The sequence below is a fragment of the Falco biarmicus genome, chromosome 2 (genome assembly GCF_023638135.1).
Source record: "Falco biarmicus isolate bFalBia1 chromosome 2, bFalBia1.pri, whole genome shotgun sequence".
Lineage (NCBI taxonomy): Eukaryota > Metazoa > Chordata > Aves > Falconiformes > Falconidae > Falco > Falco biarmicus.
In genome coordinates, this window is record NC_079289.1 from 81,532,198 (window position 1) to 81,553,096 (window position 20,899).

General features: G+C 37.1%; 1 protein-coding gene across 18 annotated transcripts in view; it reads right to left on the reverse strand.

Moving 5' to 3' along the window:
* The window catches only part of KDM6A (lysine demethylase 6A), a 162,778-nt gene that overhangs the window by 105,102 nt on the left and 36,777 nt on the right, over positions 1 to 20,899 (reverse strand). For all 18 annotated transcript variants that reach the window (XR_008820382.1, XR_008820381.1, XM_056329686.1 and 15 more), the window contains exon 4: positions 8,337 to 8,386. Coding sequence is in view for 16 of the 18 variants with exons in the window: in XM_056329686.1 (XP_056185661.1) it covers positions 8,337 to 8,386 (50 nt within the window). In the remaining 2 variants the exon portion in view is untranslated. The remainder of the gene's footprint in view (positions 1 to 8,336; positions 8,387 to 20,899) is intronic.

Genomic DNA, 20,899 nt, shown 5'->3' on the forward strand with positions numbered 1-20,899 from the left:
AGGTGCACAATTCATATATTTAGCAGTCCTCATATGCCAAATTTCTCTTAGGTCTTGTTCTTTTAACAGTGTTCTAGCTTTTCAAATATCTTCTCACTTACAATTTCTATTCATCTTGACATACTCAAGGGACAAGTTCATGATCTAAATGCAATTAATAAGCTTTAAAAATCTTTGGCAAAACAGATATTAGTACCCACAGGCTTTGTTGTACTTTTTAACCGATTTTTCTTTAAAATTACCTTTGCTGATGACATATCTGCTCCCCCCACTTTTTGTTTTGCTGGTATACCTTAGAATCAATGTGCAAAGTTTTCACCAAGAGAACTACCCACTCTTACCAACTGCACTCAAAAAATTTAAATATTATAGAAAATATGTCCTCAGGTATTGTGCATCAGCAGTTCATTAAAAGACTTTGTGCAATTGCTAGATCCTTTGTTCCTGATTTCCTGGAAAACCCTTTCTTTTATGACTGAAAATTGCTACCACCAGCTGAAGTAACAGCTACATACATTAAAAATCTTCATTGCTTAGTTAATGAGAGGCGTTTCTGTTATCTTCACTCACGGCTTCCCTTGCCATGGACTCTCCAGCAAGTTCAGGATAGAATGTTCATTTTTATCAGTTGAAGCCCCCTTAATGTAACATCCTCAACTGTAAATATACTGAATTTTTATTATCTACTTGTCTAGTTCCCCAAGTGATCCTCAGTGCTTCACACTCTACCTTCTGCCTTCCTCAAAACACAAGACATCCTGGTCCTTCGATGGAGAGTGATACTGTGCTCCTCACCTAACAGTTACAGTCTTCCTTGGATATTTGGCCTGGTGTATTTAATGACACAGAGGCTGCTGTTGGGAAGAAAGCTGGTAGAAGTCTCATTTCAGACCTCCCACAATGCACTCCTATATCATTCTATATATACCTTCCTTTCTTCCCATATGCTTTTAGCCTTAAGGTTCGTTTTCACTTCTCTCCTTTTCTTTACATTCAAATTCTCAGCAGGGCCCCAATTTCCCTTCCCCCACTCCCTGTGATTCTTCCTCTAGCCACACTTTCCTCTTCCTCGTATTACTTGTTCAGTCTCACTTGGGTCTTACAGTTATTTCTCTCCTCAGCCTCCTCCCTCCCCTCTTTTTTTTTTTTTCTGTGACATAATAGCTCGCCATCATGTATTATCATGCTGTATCAGACTCAGACTGTGTTTCCAGACTGCTTTCCACAACACAGTCTCCTGAAAATGCTTATCCCATTAAATTCCATAAAAATGCTTTTTATCTCCATTACGATGATGTACTGTCTTCAGTAGTTAAAAATTAGGCCATTCAAACTTATCTCTGCTTTGTATTTGCTGTTCCATAACACATAATAACATCATGGTTCCCTCTCCCTCTTAGTCTACAATATGTCTTGAAAGAGTTATATTTCGTAACTTCTCAAAACATGACCAGAATGTCTGTGCCAAAATCCTTCTAGCGAAATGACTGCCATCTAAAAACTGTTGTTTTAGTCAAAAGTGAGGGGTGGTATAGAATCCCATGTGCTGTGCTGATGAGCACTGCATTTTCAAGACAGAAATAAAGAGTATATAGAAGGTACTAATAACATCTCCCTTCTCAATGCCTTCCAGAACCGCTGAATCTTTATTCAATTTCTGTTTTTATTTTTCACTTTCTGATTCTCCATTTTCTCTGAAACTTCTATTTATTCCATTCCTATTCTATCATTTTATTTTGCAAATATATTCTGAATTGCAGGTTTTCACCTTACCCAGCTTCAGGTCACCTACTGCATCTCCCAGTACCTTCTGTAATGCCCTTAATCTCAGCAAATTTCACCTTCATTAAGGATTTTTGAAACTTGCTTTCCTGATCAAGTCTTCCTTTAAATGCTTCTCTGATTAAGTCTCCACTGATGAAAGGGACTGTTTCTGTCTTTCTGCTTCTCCTGTACATGCCCCATGTTGCTATGTGCTAGTAATTTATATAAAAGGCTTTTTCTGTGATTTTAAAATTTTGTTCTCTGAGGACTCTTACAGGGAAATCTGGCTCCTTATAAAGGATAGCCATTCCCTTTAAAATAAAAAAAAGTTCCAAAAAACTAAGGGCTTGAATAAAAAGCAGCATTCACAAAGCATCCCACAGCCTTCTCCAACTTTTGTTTCAGAAAGGCGTCTGCTCCAGCAATTTCTACTGATCCCATACCACTGTACTATTTCAATTAAACCAAGCATTTATATCTAATTTAAAAAATAATGGAAGTTTTGATGTATTCTGTCTAAAAACACTACTTGGTATTTTGAGGTTACTGCAGAAAATAAAACAGTTGTGAGTCAATGAAGTGGAAAATTGCTGCTTTATAACAGATCCTCTAAGGTGCAAAACCTTCTCCTATTTGCTGTTATCAGTATGTCTAGTAATTGCTTTTTGTCCAACTATTTAAAAAGGGGGAACAGACTTACAGTCTGGAGAAAGAGAGACAGCACAACATACTAAATTAAAGCATTAATGTTTTTTAAATTGTTTTCCTATTTTATAGTATTAAGAAAACATACCAAAAAAAAGACACCTGGCCTACCAAAACAGAAGAGATGGAGTGAAGCTGCATTAAAATATTAAAACAAGCAACAGGTCACCTTTAAAAACACATACTCTCAGTCTTTTGTTACTGTAGTTCTTTGGGGAAAAAAAACACCTTACTACTAATTAGAAGTGTTTTAGCCATAAGGTTAAGAATACTCCTACTAACATTTCTACACTGTTTTAATTAAAAACCAGCACTATAAAAAATTGTCTGGTATTAAATTACACTTTAGGTCTACATAATTAAGAACATCACAAAATCACTTTCTGTAACAAACCAACAGTTCAGCACAGACTAAGATCACATCCTTTTCTGTGACTAGCACACACATACACAGTTGCATTGTCCAGGGCTTTCTAAAGAGAACTTCGGTTTGGGGGTTTTTTTTAGTACCTTTGCAAGGTTTTGGATTCTCCTCAGTTTTATAAGGATTATCTGAGAAAAGTGAGAGGAAGTTCTGTTATTGGCAAACATATAGCCAAAATTAAATTTCTAAGAATCATTTAAGAGACAAACATGAAGAAGGTCTGAGGTAAACGTTCAAACTCAGTAGCTCTAATGTCCAGTAAACACAGGCAGGGAGTACCAAAATAGCTGCTTTCCAGTACTAAATCAATTCTTGCTGCAAAACAACTAACAAAAACAGCAGCAAAGCACCACTACACACACCCTCCTTCAATTTCTTTCCCCCCTTTTTTTTTTTAAAAAAAAAAAACAAACCTAGACCATTCAGTCTTCTACAGTATAACCTTGCAACTCTAAATTCAGTTTGTACCACACTTCCACCCAGGTATTTTTAAAATCCACTGGCACAGAAAAATAGCTCTTTGAAAATCCTCCTTGGAGTTTACTAAACTCCTTTGATATTTTCACCCTGACCACATAAATGAAATCTTTATTAAAAAGACAGGTGATTAGGACCATTTTCATAACAATGATAAAGAGTGCCTGACAGATTTCCTTTTCTTCTAGGCAACTTTCCAGCCAAAGTCAACAGCTAACAAGATGTCTATCTCTGAATTCATGTTGGAGGATATAACTCACTAATTAAGTGTTCCTCAAACATTTCAAGGAGTATTTAGATTTTCTTACTGATACACTCCAAGCACTTCTCTGCAAAGAGATACTACAGTTGAGTATGACTGAATAAATTGCGGTTTCTTCTCTTTTTAAGGCATCCTCAATCTAAGTTCTAGCATCCTAGTCAGTGGTAAACAGTCTTACTTGATAGAGAAGTAACTCATTTTCACAGTAACCTCCACCATTTTAAGGTTCACTTAGGTGCATTTCTAAATACTATGTCCCGGCAATCATCTAGCTTATTCACATACAGATAGAAATGTTTAAGTATCTGTGTACCCTCTGTTACTCCAGTGAAACACAGTTCACAAAAATCCTTGAAGACAAGATAGGATTCTTCTCTTTGATGAATTAACACCCTCAGAATAAGGTACAATGGCAGTGCTGTCCTCATGCTCCTCACAACTTGTCCACAATTGCCCAGATTTGACTAAAAACCTGTCTAGAAAGCTACATATTCATTCCCCACTCACAGAGATGTCAATAATAGATGGCTTATGGAAACACTGCAGAGAATCAGCATATGGGAGCTTGCTGCTACCTAATGTACCCATACCAAAATTTTTTCTTTATTCACATTCTGTGTTGCAAGAACTATAGGCACACAATTTCTAACTGACAATATGGAAACAGTCACCTGCCTGCAAAAGGCCAAAATATACTTTAATCAAGTATCAAACCACATAAAGGCTGCAGTAGCAGTGTCATGCCAAAGCAGAGATTTAATCAAAGTACTGGACAGTCAGGCTCTTCTGTAAAACCCTGCCAGGAATCATTCCAAGCGAAACCTCTTGTGGCCCCGCATCTGTGGAGGAAGGTTTCTAGGTCTCCCCTGCCCTGGGCAACCATGTCAATGCAAGAGATCCAGATGTTTCACACTTACATACACTTAGCTCACTCATGTACTGAAATTTCTGTTTCCCTACCTGAACCCAGACATTATATAAAAAAGTTCAGTATGATCAACTGCATAATAATGCAACCACACGAGATGATTAAAATAACTTTTTCCAGGTGCCAGTTATCTGCCATCATGTTTGGATAGAATCAGGAATATCTTGCTCCTTGCTGAGCCTTCTAATCCTGCCTCCTCAGAATATGTCAAAACTGCTAACCATGGCAGACACTTAGACTTGATATCTTTATTTTTTCAGTAGCACCAAAATCTACAAACTGCAGTTCTGGTTGTCTACCTCTCCTGAACTGCCCTTCCTATCCATTCATCCCCCACAGTCCTCCTCACCTCCCCCAATACGTTGACACAGGGGAGTTTTAAAAAGAAATCAGAATGAAGTACATTGCACAGAAGGGAGATTTATTTTAGCATAAGCACATGAAGAAACATTGAGAAAACTACGTGAATGCTAGAACTCTATTAAGTTATCTCAGCTTTTATCCAAGTTGAGATATTCACATTTTAAAATTTCAAGTCAAATATTTTTTTAAGATGCAGAGTTAAGATACCTTTTTTATGTAGAACGAAAATTGCAGAAACTCAGTAATTTTGCAGGACATTTTACGTTGATCTGTGGGTGTCTGAAAATATTACTGCAAAAAGTGGTCTATTTAGGAATATGCAGCATAACACAACCCAGCTCTTTCAAAACTATCCATACAGGTATTACCTTTTTAAAAGGAAGCAATACCTCACCAGAATGGAGGGAGTATTGATCTGTAAATGGCAAAATATAGCATCTTCCTAACCTTCTACCTTCAGTTCTGCCACTGTAACATATATCCAGAATATGTTTTCTGGTTTTTCTTTCTCTTTGTTCCACATAATCAACAAAATGCTTAATGTATTACTGACAAAACAGTCCATGCACCAAATTCTGACAGAAAACAACTTGGTAAAAAAACCAGAACATAAGAAAAACCTATGAGAGGGTGGAAGTAAAATGCTTTTCTTCATGAAAGGAAAAAAATAATGAGTTGTAGAATGACTATCATATAACACACAATGCATGAAAATAATGTTCTATTACCAATCCCATGCAACAGTAAAAACCCAAAGCAACAGAGACTAAAATTACTATGTAAGGAGGCCAAACAATACTCAAAGCAACCTAAAATCTCTCACAATTCTTCTAGAAGTTTTCAATTTATAAATCAAAGACCATACAGGACACTTATTTCAACCACGTAAATTTGCACTGCACCACCGTAAGTCATTTCAGATATGCTGCCTAAGTTTTATTGTAAGACTGTTCCTGTCTGGTTTCAAACCTGCCTTATATAATAACAACTTTCATGTGATTCAGCACTCTCCAGCAATTTCTCAGCTCTCTCACACAGCTCTCTCCTCACAGCTCATAAATACCACCCTTCCTTCACACCCTTCTCTCTCTCCCTTTCTTTACCATAATGAATTCCAACAGCTTAATTGATGACATCTAACCCTTCAAGAAATTAAAAAAGAAGACCTCAAAAAAGAAGTTCCTAAAAAAAACCCATAATGTGTCTGGGTTTTGGTGGGTTTTTTTGTTTGTTTTTTGTTGGTTTTTTGTTTTTTTTTTTTTAATTTAGTCATCTGTACCTCTTTGGAAAAAAGTTTATCAAAGTATAACAAAACAGCCCACTTTTGGTCACAAAGGTGATGAAAAGAACAACACAAACTTACTATTCTTGACTAAATAGTTTCTTTACAGATACAAAGCATTAAGGATAACAAGAAACAAGAAATCATCTCAGCTTGGAAAGGTGGAAAGACCTTTCTCTAGATGCAGTCCAGGCAGCTTCCCACTGCCAACTCTAGACTAGCTTCATCATCCATTAATAAGATAAAATATGATTCACCTGTGATTTTTATCAGTTTCATAAAAAAAGTTTTTCACTGAAAAATGTTTTTGGACTCTTTCAGGCTCTTTTCCTTGCATATAAAAGTAACAAAAGCTCCAAAATCATTACGAAAAAAACCAACACTTTGGACTACACATTTATACGGAAGCTTGTAATGAGATGAAGTAGCACAGTATCCCTCACAGATGAGGTCCCCCTGATGAAAAATTACGGGCCTTTTGTGGTTTTTTCCCTCTGGAGAAGTCAAAATGCTCTTTCATCAGCTCCAAATAATGCTCTCATGCTTGCAACCAGAACAGTTTGAAAGAATCTTTCAACGTTAAAACTCCTGAGATACACACAAGAAACAGGTATGTTACAATAGCAGCCCACTGCATACAAACAGAAATTGTTCTCAATACATCAAGCATAGATAACACATTTTACTGCCATCCGTGCTCTTGAAACGGAACTGCAAAACAATCAAGAGTTTGCATTTATTTTAACTGCAGATAATATTCTAAGCCACACTATAACACTCTATACATATACGGAAATACATATGGTCATTTACACTTCACACTGAACTTTCTAAAACGCAGGGAAAATAATTTACTAATCACCTATCACTTCTTCTAATAATGAGCCACTGGAACAAAAGCCAGGGAAAAAATAATTCAAGTCACAAGCTATTCTGAAACGCTTAACGTGGGAAGAGTACAAACAACAGAAACTATTACAGTAGATGTTTAATTAACTGATTGATTTCAACACTCATTTACAGCAATCTTTAACTCTCTGAGAGCATGTAAGAAGTAAGAATAGATTAATATTTTTATTGTTGTAACTTCTGAAAAAAACTACTTCAACTCCAAAATGGCTTGGTGCAAAAATGGCACTCCTGTAACTTATGCTGGAGCAGGGACTTACAAGCCAATACAATTTTCCAAGGACCCTCCGATTAGACCTTTCCTTCCATATGCCAGAAGACACTTATTTCAATTTATTCTTCTAACCTTTATTCACCCTGCCTTTCTCCTTTTCCACTCCCTCAAATGGGAGTTGTCATCACAGGATTTTTCAGCATGTACTTATAGTCCCTATAAAATGCAAAGAGCACAGAAAACGTTTCTCTACTGCTGTTATATATACATGGAATTAATATATTTCCAGAGTGAGCCATCCCTATTTGAAATATGTACTCACACACACTTTTAAGAAAAACAGCTGCTTAAAACCACACAAGTATCTACTGTTACGTGCTTTCCTGCACCTCTGTCTCAATCATGAGCTTCAAATTATTTCATGTGACAATACGACAATGCTAAATATTTTTGACAATATGGCTGTAAGAAATCTTTAAATTTTATTCATGTCAAGTCCTGATACCTCTACATGGACTTACAGATAAGGCAGATATACTAACAGGATTTTTCTCCTGTGTTACGTAAGAATGTTATCTAAAATACTGAAAGGGACTTTAAACAATTTGGCATCTGTGCAAGTAAAAAGCAACCTGAGAACATTTTTCCTAGTACAAGTCCAACGCCTGCGCAGCAGCTTTCAAGTGGTTATGCTTCTCTCAATACTCATACGTATCCAAGTATCTATGCTTACATAAGAAAAACTGAAGAGATAATAATAAAAAAAATATAAAATGTGTCAACTTAATTGTTTTACCATTTCAACAAATGGTGTGAAGACTTATTTCCGCTTAGATTTGTCGTAATTCTTACATATAGGTGAATATTTCCATTAAACCTCAATTAAAATGGCAAAAAGTAACTGCAGATATATACTCCAAACTTATACTGAAATTGAACTATTTCAGAAATTCAATCATTTACAACAATATGTTAAAAAAAAAAAAAAAAAAAGCAGCATATACAGACCTTCCAGTAGTCAGATTGTAAACTGTAGTACCTCTGGTATGCAGATAATGCTGTAGGAAAGAAAAATTAATGTTGAATTTGTTTTGTTGCATATTCTTTGAAGAAAAAGATAGAAACCCTTAAGAGTCAGAATACACAACATTAAAATGATAAATGGTTTAATAAAAGTAACACTGCCACAATAAGTACACTGTTGTGGGTAATGCATTCCTTAAGATTATAATTCTGTTTTATGAAATGTCAACCAGAAAGTATATTTATTATTAATCTTACAAATGTAAATCAAGCAATATTTTAAAGAAAACCTATAACAAAGAAATAATTTGAAATTTTGGGATTTTCATCCTGGACAAAGCTGTTGTAAGATTTAAAAATTTAATCATGTAGCTCATTTACCATGCTCCCTGACGTCCTGTAATTTCCAAAGAACTGGTGCAAAGGGACATACAAAGAGAAATCAATTTCATATGCCCTTTCATTCAGTAACTAGAGAAACAAAAGCAAGTCAAAAAAAGCTTACATTTTATTCAACACCCAAGACCAAGACTAACCTGGAAAACAGCACTAAGAACAGCTCTGTTCAGTAGAATATTAGCTCTGCTTAGCAATTAATTTCTCAGATCACCATTTCTGCATCCCTCTTCCCCACTAAAAATTCTACTTGATTCATCTTGCCCTTTGGCTAACAGGCTGCATCAGACTACAATGCAAATAGGCTTTACATTCCTGCAAGAACACTGTACTAGGCATCATCTAAAAATGAAGACTTAAATAATGATTCACTGCAGTAACACCAACATCTTAATTTTTCAAGTGTTTGCTTCTTAAGAGTTAAGAATCGTTTCTACACAGTATGTGTTTTCCAAACAACAAAAGAAGACAATCTCTGCTCTGAAAAACTACAAAACACTAAGTAGACAAAGACAGTAAGAACAATACGTACTTTATGTGCAGGTTCACCTCCTGCAAGCACTATGGATAAACCATGTCCCTAAATTTTAATCACTCTTCAATCAATGCCTGTCTGGCATATTCATTTCCGTAACTTAAGAAAAGTCCTTAAGTTTAAGTGAAATAAGAGCAACACATATATAACGACAAGGCACACAGATCCTTCTATTCTTAAGAATACACCTTTGCACTCAGCTGTCTATGAAGACTCACAACCTTGTACTTTTAAATGCTTAACGATGCCCATAAGATGCCCCTCACCACTGGAACTTTGCAAAGTCAGCTTCTAATTTTGGTGCTCTAAACTATGATTTATTTAGATGCCCAGAGTAGAAAGAAACCCAGCAGAACACTCATCATCCTTTACACTATCAACATGCAGTATGTGTAAATGTCTACATGCAACTTTGACGAATATAATTACTAAAAAAATCTAGTCAATCAGGCTAAGTCACAACTTCAGAATACAATTCCTTACCCATCCCCCCAAAAAATTTGGTACAAACTGAAGGATATGACTGCAGTCTACCAATGCAAGTTTAGAAGTTTAAGACTCCATATATTTCAGTCACATCCTATAATTACCTTCTAAAGAAAATTCACAACAACATAACTTAAAGAATGTTCACAACACAAAATAACTTCCTACCCCAAATACTCCTAGATTCACCTTCTCCCAGGTATCATTAATGACTTTTCAACAGAAAGATATAATTAACTTTTAAATGTGAGAATGACTTTGCTTTCCCAAACAGGAACACACATATTATGAAACAGTTTTGTAATGCACCACAGGTTTAAAAAAAAAAAAAAAAAAGTTTGTTGTGGTTTTTGTTTGTTTTTTTTTTTTTTTTTTTTAAATCAAGCAGTACCTATCCCAATTTTAAAGGTTAAAGCATATTTCAAATACTTAAGTCAGCAGCACCATATTGTACAAGATTTAGGTGACTGAGAACTCCCCCCACAAAGTACTGCATTCAATTACACAGGGAATATAGATAAAATAAAAAGATGAAAAAAAAAAAAACCATTAAATACAATGCTAAGGATTTATACTGGGAAAATAAAAGAACTTTTTCAATGTAGCTGTTAAAAAAAAATAAATAGGTGTACCCACATGAAGCACATCCATTAAAGAAGAAAGCTGAAATGTTTCCTTGTAGCAGTTAAGGTACTGCTAACAAGTTTATAAAACATCAACAGTTTAAAAAAAACCTACAAAAACAGAGATGCAACAGAAGACCTACAAAGGAAAGACAAGGGGGGTGTGGGGGGAAGGCACGGGGGGGGGGGGGGGGGGGGGGGGCGGGGAGAGGGGGTAGCACCTTACTGCTATTCAGTGACCAAAATATTCCTTATGCAAGCATAGCAAAAACACATACAGCTCAACCCTTTCTTCTTGCTCCTAACCCTAGCTACTCAGAGTGTGTGCAGCCCTGTTTCCCAGCTAGAGACAACAGAGCAGAGGTGAGCAGCACTGAAAAAAACAGGAGAGAAGACATCTGAAGCTATTCACTCATTCAGATGTGATAAAGCCCCATGTCAGGGGAGCAGGAAGACTGGGAGGTACAGGAAACGTGGCTCCACCAATGTCACTCTTACAAAAAAACTCACCGAGAGAAATTCTAGCACCTCCATTTAACACATGGAAAAGTTCTTGTATTAAAGAAAGGAGTATTTGTTCCATGATATTCTACTAGTTTCTCTTCCATTCTTCCAAAAAGTTTAGCGACTTCCCATAGTAACAGCTGACATGACTGCTTTAATATGCCAGGCTTATGTTACAATGAAAAACACGTACATGGAAAGCATGGACTGCTGAAGGATATTTCATGTTTACACAATAAGAAGATAAGGCCTTCATTGTAAGGAAGGTCACACTACTCTTCCAGAGGAAGAAAGACGACAGACACTACAGTCCTCCTCTTCAGTGTCTGGTGCTGAATCCTACTTCTGGGTTCAGCAACCTCTTCTAGGGATCCAGCCTTTCCTTCTAGGCTAACAGTATTCTGCTTCTACTGAAAGATTAAAAACTAAAATTCTCAGTGTTGTGCTAAAAATGCATAACAATGAATCATGGAGGGATCTCTAATACAGAAGCTAAATGTCCCTTTCCTCATTCTGAAAGGTAAGACAGCTAGAAACTTACTGATGCCCAATTTCAGTATTTAACAAGTGCTCAACTTACAGCTAGTTAGTTACCTGTGAAAGTTTATTTCTGCCCCCTTTACATCTAGATTAAAGATTAACTCCACAAGCACTCAAGCCCTGCTGAAAAGGACTTAAGGACCAGGCAGAAAAAAAACAGAAATAAAAGGGGTTTGAGACAGGATTTTTTTGCCAGAGCCCACATGAAACATCCCTAATCAAGCATAACCCTTAGAAGAATCCTGCATGTAAGACAGAAATCAAATTATGAAAGCAAGATTTTTGAAAAACTAAACCAACCTACTAGTTTTAAAGGAGCAGAACATGAAACATAAATTCGAACCACACCAGACTTTCTACTCCCTCAGGAGTCCTCGGTGTGCAGACATTTATCCTGAGTTCCATGGTGTAGAAACAAGAACATCTTATCTAAAAGGCATATTATGGAACTACAAGCAACTTTTCCATTGAATTAAGTTTATAGCTACAGGAAATGAGTGCAAACCCCTTAAATTACAAACTTTATTCTAGATTAAAAAGGAAAAAAGAGCAAGTGAATCTTCTGAGCAATAAAAATTTTCACAAGTCTCCACTGAAATAATTATAGGATGATATTCTTTTCACTTTTCAGTAAACCAGAGAAAGTAATTTGTGTCATTCATCACATTAGTAATATTAAAAAAACCCCTAAACAAACAAAACCAACAAAAAACCCCACCCCAACACTACAAGCTGCAATGTCACTTTCACCTTTACTTTTCATCTGAGACTGGCCATTCCAAGGTGAGACAATTTTTGTCCAAAAAAAAATTTTATGAACTACTGCCCCTCTTTCAACATAGGGTTACCTCTCATTTTTACATATACAAGTGAATTACCTTGTTTCAGTTAAGATGCCCTCTTTTAAACATAACGAAATGAGTGAAATGAATGCTTTGAAATCACTCTTAAGCACAGCAGAATTCTGCAGACAAATCTTCTGATTACAAACTTATAATTGAGATTTTCCAATCTAAAAGTGTGCCACTGAAATTCTTAAACATATGGAATTGTTGGAGCCTAAATACAGACTTCTTTTTTTCAACATGCAAAACACTCCTGAGCATCTAGAAACTGCATGTCCAGGCTCAAAAAGAACAGGATTGATGTCAACAGTGGGACAGTGTTTCTTGCTTCACTCTCAACTATATTCGTAAAATGATCCAGTCAACCACAAAAAAAAACAAAAACAAAACCTTAAAAGCACAAAACTGAGCAACCACATTCAGACATCTAAAACAACATTGGACAAGTGACTCAAGAATTCCTAGAAAAGGTGCTCATGGTTACCTATCTCCATCCTTCTGCCCCGCATTTCATTACTCAATGTATCAGTTTACAATCTTCCCCAAAACCTGGCAATTTACATTATTTCCCTCACAGGTAATCCTTCTGATCGGACTCTTGAAAACCCTACAACCTACTGACCAGCATACACCAATTTACAATCCTACTCCAAATAGGGAGTGGTAGGGGTGCTGTATGCCCCAAAGGTATATGTAGCTTTTCAAATCAATCGCCATCAGATACATCGCTTGATAAGAATAAAAGGATGTTTACCTAAAATAGCTCTGGAAAGAAAACCACCATCTTTCCACCCAAAGTATCAAAACTACTGGGCTGTAAGAAACCTCCTCAGCTCATGCTCACTTCAGAATCTGTCTTTAACCCTCTGCCACCTAGTGCAGAGCTGATCTTCAATGAGTTAATACAGTCACAGTCCACTGGTTTCCTCTTACAGGTTTTTACACCCACCCAGAACTACCCACTTGGCAGTATCTACTTACTTCAACACTGACAGCCTTTACTATTTGCCCCTAAGAGTTTGTCTTCCTCTCTTACTATGACCAGGGTCAAGGGATGTCTCAGAATCAGGACAAGCTTGATTAAGATTCCTTGATTTCCCATACAGAACACAAAATACATTTTACATAATTACCATGTATGTGGTTTTCATGATAGTGGGGGTTTTTATATCTATTTTATTTTATTTAAAAAATGGTAAAACTTTATAAAATACCTGATTGTTTCAGTAATACAACAGACAACCTCTTTTCATATCCAGAGTCTATAAACACATCACCTAAACAAACAAGGTGAAAATGGAGAGTGAAACAGAATGACATCCACACACCTGTAATTTTTAACATACCTAATCACAAATCATACAGTCACAGAAGGATGGCTTTTATGATCTGCTCTAACAAACCCACTTTATGACACCTTAAAATTTGAGAAGCCTTTGAAAGTGATGCAAACATGGAGGAGCTTTGAGTATTTTAGTGCTTGCGTAAGGAAAAAGTGAACTAGATACTGACACCATCTAGTGGCACCTTGCAAAGCTAAATGCGACTAGCAGATTTTTGGCTTGCTGAAATTTAAAAAGAGCAAGCATTAATTTGATGACATATCCCTGGAAAAAGAACTTTAAAACAACTCAAAACACCATGTTCTTCTGTGTAACCGAGTACTTGTTTTCTTAACTAGAAATCTCTTTTTTAACGTTGATTTTCATACAAGCACTAACATTTCTTAGTGCTTATCTGACATGAAAAAAAAATACTAATATAGAAAATTAGCTGAAGAACTGCACAAGGGAAGCAAGGAAAGTGCACAAGTTGCTTTAAATCTGACAATGCTTCCAGGAAAAATAAATATTGTTAAACACCCAGGAGACATAGGCAGGTTATGGAAACAGCTTATTATGCAGCGCAGCACTTATGCACACTAGTATGTTAAGCTAGCAAGATGAACACTGCTGAGCCGTAAAATCAAAGACATCAAAATGTGAGGGAATTCAAAGGTTGAGTCAATGGAATTGACTCTTTGCTGGGTAAAAAACAGGCTGGATGGCCAAGCCCAAAGAGGGGGGGTGATGAGTAGCATTAAATCCAGTTGGCAGCCAGTCAGGTGGCATTCCCCAGAGCTCAGTACTGGGGCCAGTCCTGTTTATTATGTTCATCAATGACCTAGACGAGGGGATTGACTGCACTTTCAGTAAGTTTGCAGACAACACCAAGTTGGTCAGAAGTGCTGATCTGCTTGAGGATAGGAAAGCTCTACAAAGGGATCTGGACAGGCTGGACTGGTGGGCTGAGGCAAGTTATATGAGGTTCAACAAGGAGAAGTGCCAGGTCCTGCACTTGGGTCACAACAACCCCACACAAACGCTACAGGCCTGGGGATGAGTAGCTGGAAAGCTGCTTGGTGGAAAAGGACCGGAGGGTACTGGTTGACAGCCAGTTGAACATCAGCCAGCAGCATACCCAGGTGGCCAAGATGGCCAACAGCATCCTGGCTTGTATCAGAACTAGTGTGACCAGCAGGGCCAGGGAAGGGATCATCCCCTGTACTGGGCACTGGTGAGGCCACACCTCAAACACTGGGGCCCCTCGGTGCAAGACGGACCCTGAGGTGCCGGAGCGTGTCCAGAGAAGGGCAATGGAGCTGGTGAAGGGTCTGGAGCACAAGGCTTATGAGGAGCAGCTGAGGGAACTGGGGTTGTTTAGCCTGGAGAAGAGGAGGCTCAGGGGAGACCACCTCACTCTATACAATTACCCAAAAGGAGGTTATAGCGAGGTGTGTGTCAGTCTCTTCTCCCAAATAATAAGCAATAGGACAAGAGGAAATGACCTCAAGCTGCACCAGGAGAAGTTTAGATTGTATATTAGAAAAATTCCTTTCACTGACAGGGTTGTCAAGCACTGGAACAGGCTGCACAGGGAAGTGGCTGAGTCACCATCCCTGGAGGTATTTAAAGGCTGTGTGGATGTGGCACTTAGGGACATGGTTTATGGTGGACTTGGCAGTGCTAGGTTAATGGTCGCACCTGGTGATCATACAGGTCTTTTCCAACCTAAGTAATTCAATCTGTAATAACCAAAAGAAAATAGTATTATCAAAGCTCAAGAAGAAAAATGCAGTTCAGGTCTTTTGTTGCAAGGCCTCAGTAAAGTGGCTGTTCTCCATTTCCAGAGATCTGTGCTGAAAGTACTAAAGAGACAATCAAAGAAGCTTAAAGCATGTCTTCCCTTTAACACAGAATGAAGGCAGACACGATTAAGAAAGAAAAACCACTAAATAGTCCTCTAAGTAATTTTATTAACAACCACACATCCTCATCCAGAAATACAATGCAGCAGCAAAGTGATGAGAAGCCCACTGGCCCACGATCATGTCCAACCACATGCTGCACAGGAGACTAGTAAGTGTGTAAGACATGCAAGACACACAAGAGCTTGACAAGTAGTTTACTATTACAGAAATCCTCTAGATAACGAACTCTAAGAAAGATCTTAAAATATTGAGAATATCAGTGAAGGAACACCATGGAAGAACACAGCTCAGAAGCCCTTTGAAGAGCATATTCCATAAAATGACGAAGTAACAACTGTTTATTTAGAACACTGCCTAAAATGAAAATTTTCAGTCAAAAAACATGGTCCAGCTATATTCTGTAATAACAATCTTCCACTGCTAACCTCTGCCCCCACACACCCTATTTATAAAGCTTAGAACATTAAAATGTTCAAGATAACATTCTTACTTCTTTCTATAGGAATTTTACATAATGATTTGAACCACCTGAAATTAAACCATCCAAAATTTAACAACAGCATCCTGACAATGAAATAAAACAGCTTTACATAGAAGCAACCCAATATTTCTGCCAGTTATTAACAATTACATACAACAAAATAAAAACCTTAAACCTAAAAATCACACATATTTGAAACATAGTCATCTCTTCCTCAATCATTCTGATTGCTATGCTACTTAAAATTCACTCTAGTTCTTTAGGACTTTTCATCAGTAAAAGACAGCCCAGTAGCAACCAGCACAATCCCATCTATGCCAGGAAGTTCTCTCTTACAGTTTACAAGATGACCTCTACTACTCTGTACCTTAGAACACAGCACACTGAAATGCTTCCTAATGACAATACTTTCGTTCAAAGTCCTAAAAGACTAAAACATTAATCACTACAGAGAAACTCTCTGCAGAGCTGGGTTTGTAAGTAGAAAGGAACACAAAATACATTGTTGAATTTGAGAGATGTTCACTCAGCCAACCAAATTTACACAAGAACAATCAAAAAGTTTTTAAATTTTGGTTTTAGGCTGTATCTTAATAAATGAGCACCTCAATAAACATTCTGTATTTTTTTCCGGTTTTATTTTAAATTGTAGCCTAACAATTGCTAAAAAATGCCCTCTGACTAATTAACACTATCTTATAAATTACTTACAATATTTTTGTATTAGTGCTTTTGACAATGCAGTCATATCTACAAAGTATTTTAAAAACTGTTCTGACATAGTACATTAAAAATGTGATCACCACTTGAGTACAACAATAAGAATTATTTTACTGTAGTAGTTACTGTGCTTTAGTAACTGATGTGAATAACTGCGTGTTTCTTCCAAATCATTAATTGCATTATCTACTTCCAGGAATTTTGCTTAGAGAACAGCGATTCAAGGAGACAAATGATAGAAGCTTGTGTCTGCTCGTGCAACAGTTTCTGTCCAACAAGCCAGAAGCTGGAACACAGCCAATACATACAGACCCTTCTACAAAACAGATATAAATCCTTAAGGAAAACAGAGATGATGTCAGAGTCCATGAGCTCATTAAACAGCATTCAACTGGAACCCAAACCTTCAGGACCACAGTCTACACTCTGTGCTTCTTATGGAAACCAGAGTCACGGGGAAAAAAATTAAAAATGTCCAACTACTGATGTAGCATCATTTTCCTCCAAGACTAGCAGCACAACAATTTTGGTAAAAACCTGGCCCTCCCAAGGAATGCAGAGCACCATGGAGTCCTAGCTGGATTCACAATGCTGCCAGCATCCAAAGGCCTACATGACAACTCATCAACCGTCTCTGGCAAAATCTGAAGCTGAGGTTTCACATTCTGGGGCAATTGCATCACTTTTCTACTAGGTTATTTTTCAGTTGGATCAGTTCCCCATACAGCTGCGTGTTCAGCTGTGCCAGCACAAACCAGAGAGCAGCAACAAGCAGACGGGGGTGCCACTAAAGACAGCACAGGGAACAATGGGTTTGGAAACCTCTGAAACAATCAAACAGCTGGGGAAATAGCTGCCTCGTTAAAAAAAGGCAGAAGACATCAGATTAGAGTTAGGAAAATGCCACTGAGGAAACAGAAAAGTTTTGACTGGGAGGAGCAAATGTTCTCATTTTGGGAAATCCTGAAGCCAAATTCTGGCCAGTAATGACAAAGACAACAAAAGCTGGGCACAGAAACCACCTTGAACATACTTATGAAGCTGGATCAATTTGCCTTGGTTATAACCATCTGAATACAGATCAGTGGCTCACAGTATTCAAAATCTGCAAAAAGGGTGATACCTTGCCTAATACCTTCCCCTAACACTACCAGAGTACAATTAGCAAGACAACTCAATTTCATGGCTGCAGAGAAAACCCTTTAGCTAATAAAGCAATTCAAACATACTGCATTTTGGGAAAACTACAAGCTGCAGACCAGCTTCAGATACTTTAAAGGCTAGGAAAACACACTGTGATACTCTAGTCTAACCTCAGATATAATACAGAGAGGAATGAACCTCATCAGTAATTTCTGGTGTCTCCAACAGAAGTAGTGAGTTTAAAAGTACTTCTTTTTGATGAAAAAAAGCATATTAATTCTGGACTTAAGTAGCTATGAGTGACATAAAACATAATGCATTTCAACAGAAATCACTACAACATCTAAAATGTAATTTAAAAATAGAAATATATATGCTAGATGTATTTAGGCTTCTGTAAGACATCAGCCATCCATCATCTTACTCCACATTCAAAGGCAGCCTGCCCCCTCAACCAACATTCCCTGCATACGTGCAGCACGGGCAGTATTTGCCCGGTTAGTTCCACTAATGACGTGCAGTAACCTTTCCATTAGTCTTTCTCAAGGTCCCTCTTTCCTGGGGTACGAGTCCTAATTCTTAATTCCGAATTCCTATAAAGAAATGACCTACAGTCTTTTCTACTACATTTATAAAGAGGTATTAGCTACATGAAAGTATTAACACACACCAAATACACCCAACTGAATGATCCACATTTGTCAACATACTTGTGACAAAATGAGACAAATTAAAACAGAAAAAAACATATGTGAAACCTAACAAATATCTATCAGCTGAGCTTCACCTTGATCACTGATCATACTTCTGTGATCAACTAACAATTTTGTTCTGCTTCACGCAAACTATGTTGCAAGACTTTTTAAACAGAGAACACTATCACATTTGCCTCTTAACAAACACACCTTTCTACATTATATACAAAGGTGTACACATTTATTAAAGATATTTAATTAAATAAATATGCTTTCAAGGGGAAAAAAAAAAGTTGTACAGCATTTGTCATGCTGCTATCCTGTGATATTAATTACATCCAATTTATTAAACACATCAACTTCTTCACAACTTTGTCCAAGACTAACTTCAGACTAGACAGGTAAGTTCTGAAGATCATCCTGCTTCAGCACTTTACAGTTCTTGATCTTCAGGACTTAAAAACTAGATAAAATATACAACAGTGAGATCAAAACATTTCTGAACTCCATTTAACTTTTCAGTTCCCAAGCATTTAGTATTTAACTATAATTGCAATTATAATGTATGATAATTGAAATAACAGGATTTATAGAATGGAAGACAATTTATTTTCGCTTTAAATTCATCATGCAATGCACCAACATTTTACTTCTTTCATGTAACAGTAGTAAATTAATTATAGGATGCTTAAGACTTTTTGCATTGTGGATGATACTTCTACGGTGTTTAGTACTGGAATTCACCAACTGTTACAAACACGAACATGTGTCCCTCACTTCATAAAAAAACCCCTTTAACTTCCCTTTTCCCATAGATTCAAATTCCTCCAGTATTATCTTCACTACTAGCCCATTTCTTTAAAAATACAGATACACCTTATTTATTTTTTATACTTTGTTACTAACATAGTTTTTCCATTCCTTGAGACTTCTTTCATGGCTGAGATGTGACTTTAAATAGGCATCTAAGAAAATGTTAAGTATTTTCATTCAGGTTTTTAATGCCTAAATGTTTCTTCCCACTCAGTTCTGCTCATGCATGCTTACAGTTCTGGAGAACTAGTATTTTCAACAATCATTTGTATTTTTTATGCTTGTTCTTAAAACTATATACACATCACAAAGCAGACTCCCCATCAGTAAACCTTGCCTCTGAACCATAGCAACACCTAGTCCTGTCACTCGTAACTGTTACAAACTCAAAAGCAGTTAATACAGTTCAGTCCACAATACTGTGCTGTCTTTGCTAAGTAAAATACATCTGGTAAGCCATACTGCACTCACTTCATACCAAGCTGCATTAGGCTAATCAGAAACAGCAGCTTAAGTTGTGTACAGAGGGAGTGGTTGAATTTTCATAAAATAAAGCCAAACCAAATCAAATAAAACCATGGGATCAGACTATTCTTCAGTAAACTGTATAGCCAGCACATTGCCCTGTTCCCTTCAGGTTTTCCCATGTCTCTGACTGGAAACACCAGTGGTTATGAATGTAGGCTGCAGGTACAAGTTGTAGGTTCCTAAGATGTCGGTACAAGTTGTGGGTACTGATGTCCCTAAGCTCCGCATACATTTAACAGAAAGAGACAGATGCCTTGATAACTCAAAGCCTTCTGAATTTACATATTGAATTTACATAACTGCAAACTCCTACCTAGTAACATTAGATCTAAACATGTCACCTAAAAAACAAAAGCTCCAGGAATCCTAACTCATCATGTTTTACGTCAGACATAGTGAACAAGTGGACACATAGACAGACTGTTACGAAATGGTCCACAGCTAGCCTGAATCTCTAAGCAGTGCTTTTGAACTACAATCAGTTACAATTAATTTCCCTATTTCTATGTCCCAAGGTAACTGTAAACTAGTATTTTTGCATGTTTGGAAAAAAGCATGCAGTGGGAGTAGACCTTCTTGGGGTAGGGGTGTTGTTTCCTTGAAGTCAAACAGAACTGCATTTACATTAAAAAGTGACAACAATGAAAAAAAGAAATCCCATGAAAAAAAAATTAAAATATTCTGACCTGTTCTAATTCGCTAGGAAGAGTAACATCCGAAAAGGCTTTCTACTCATCTGTACCTCTCACAGTCACTGGAAGGGAGGCAGCTATCAGACACTGGGCTTGACACCCAGCATGACATGAAGCAGAAACAAGATAAGCTGAAGATCTACCCCTATGTCTCAGCTGGCAACACAGCAGAGTATCTTTAGGTTTCCACACCGCTACCAAAAAAGCACTCTTCTGACCCACAAGCAAGAAAGCACAAGTGTACATAAGGTTCTATGTTCACTGGCTGCAATGATGACAAAAAAATGTTTTAAATAA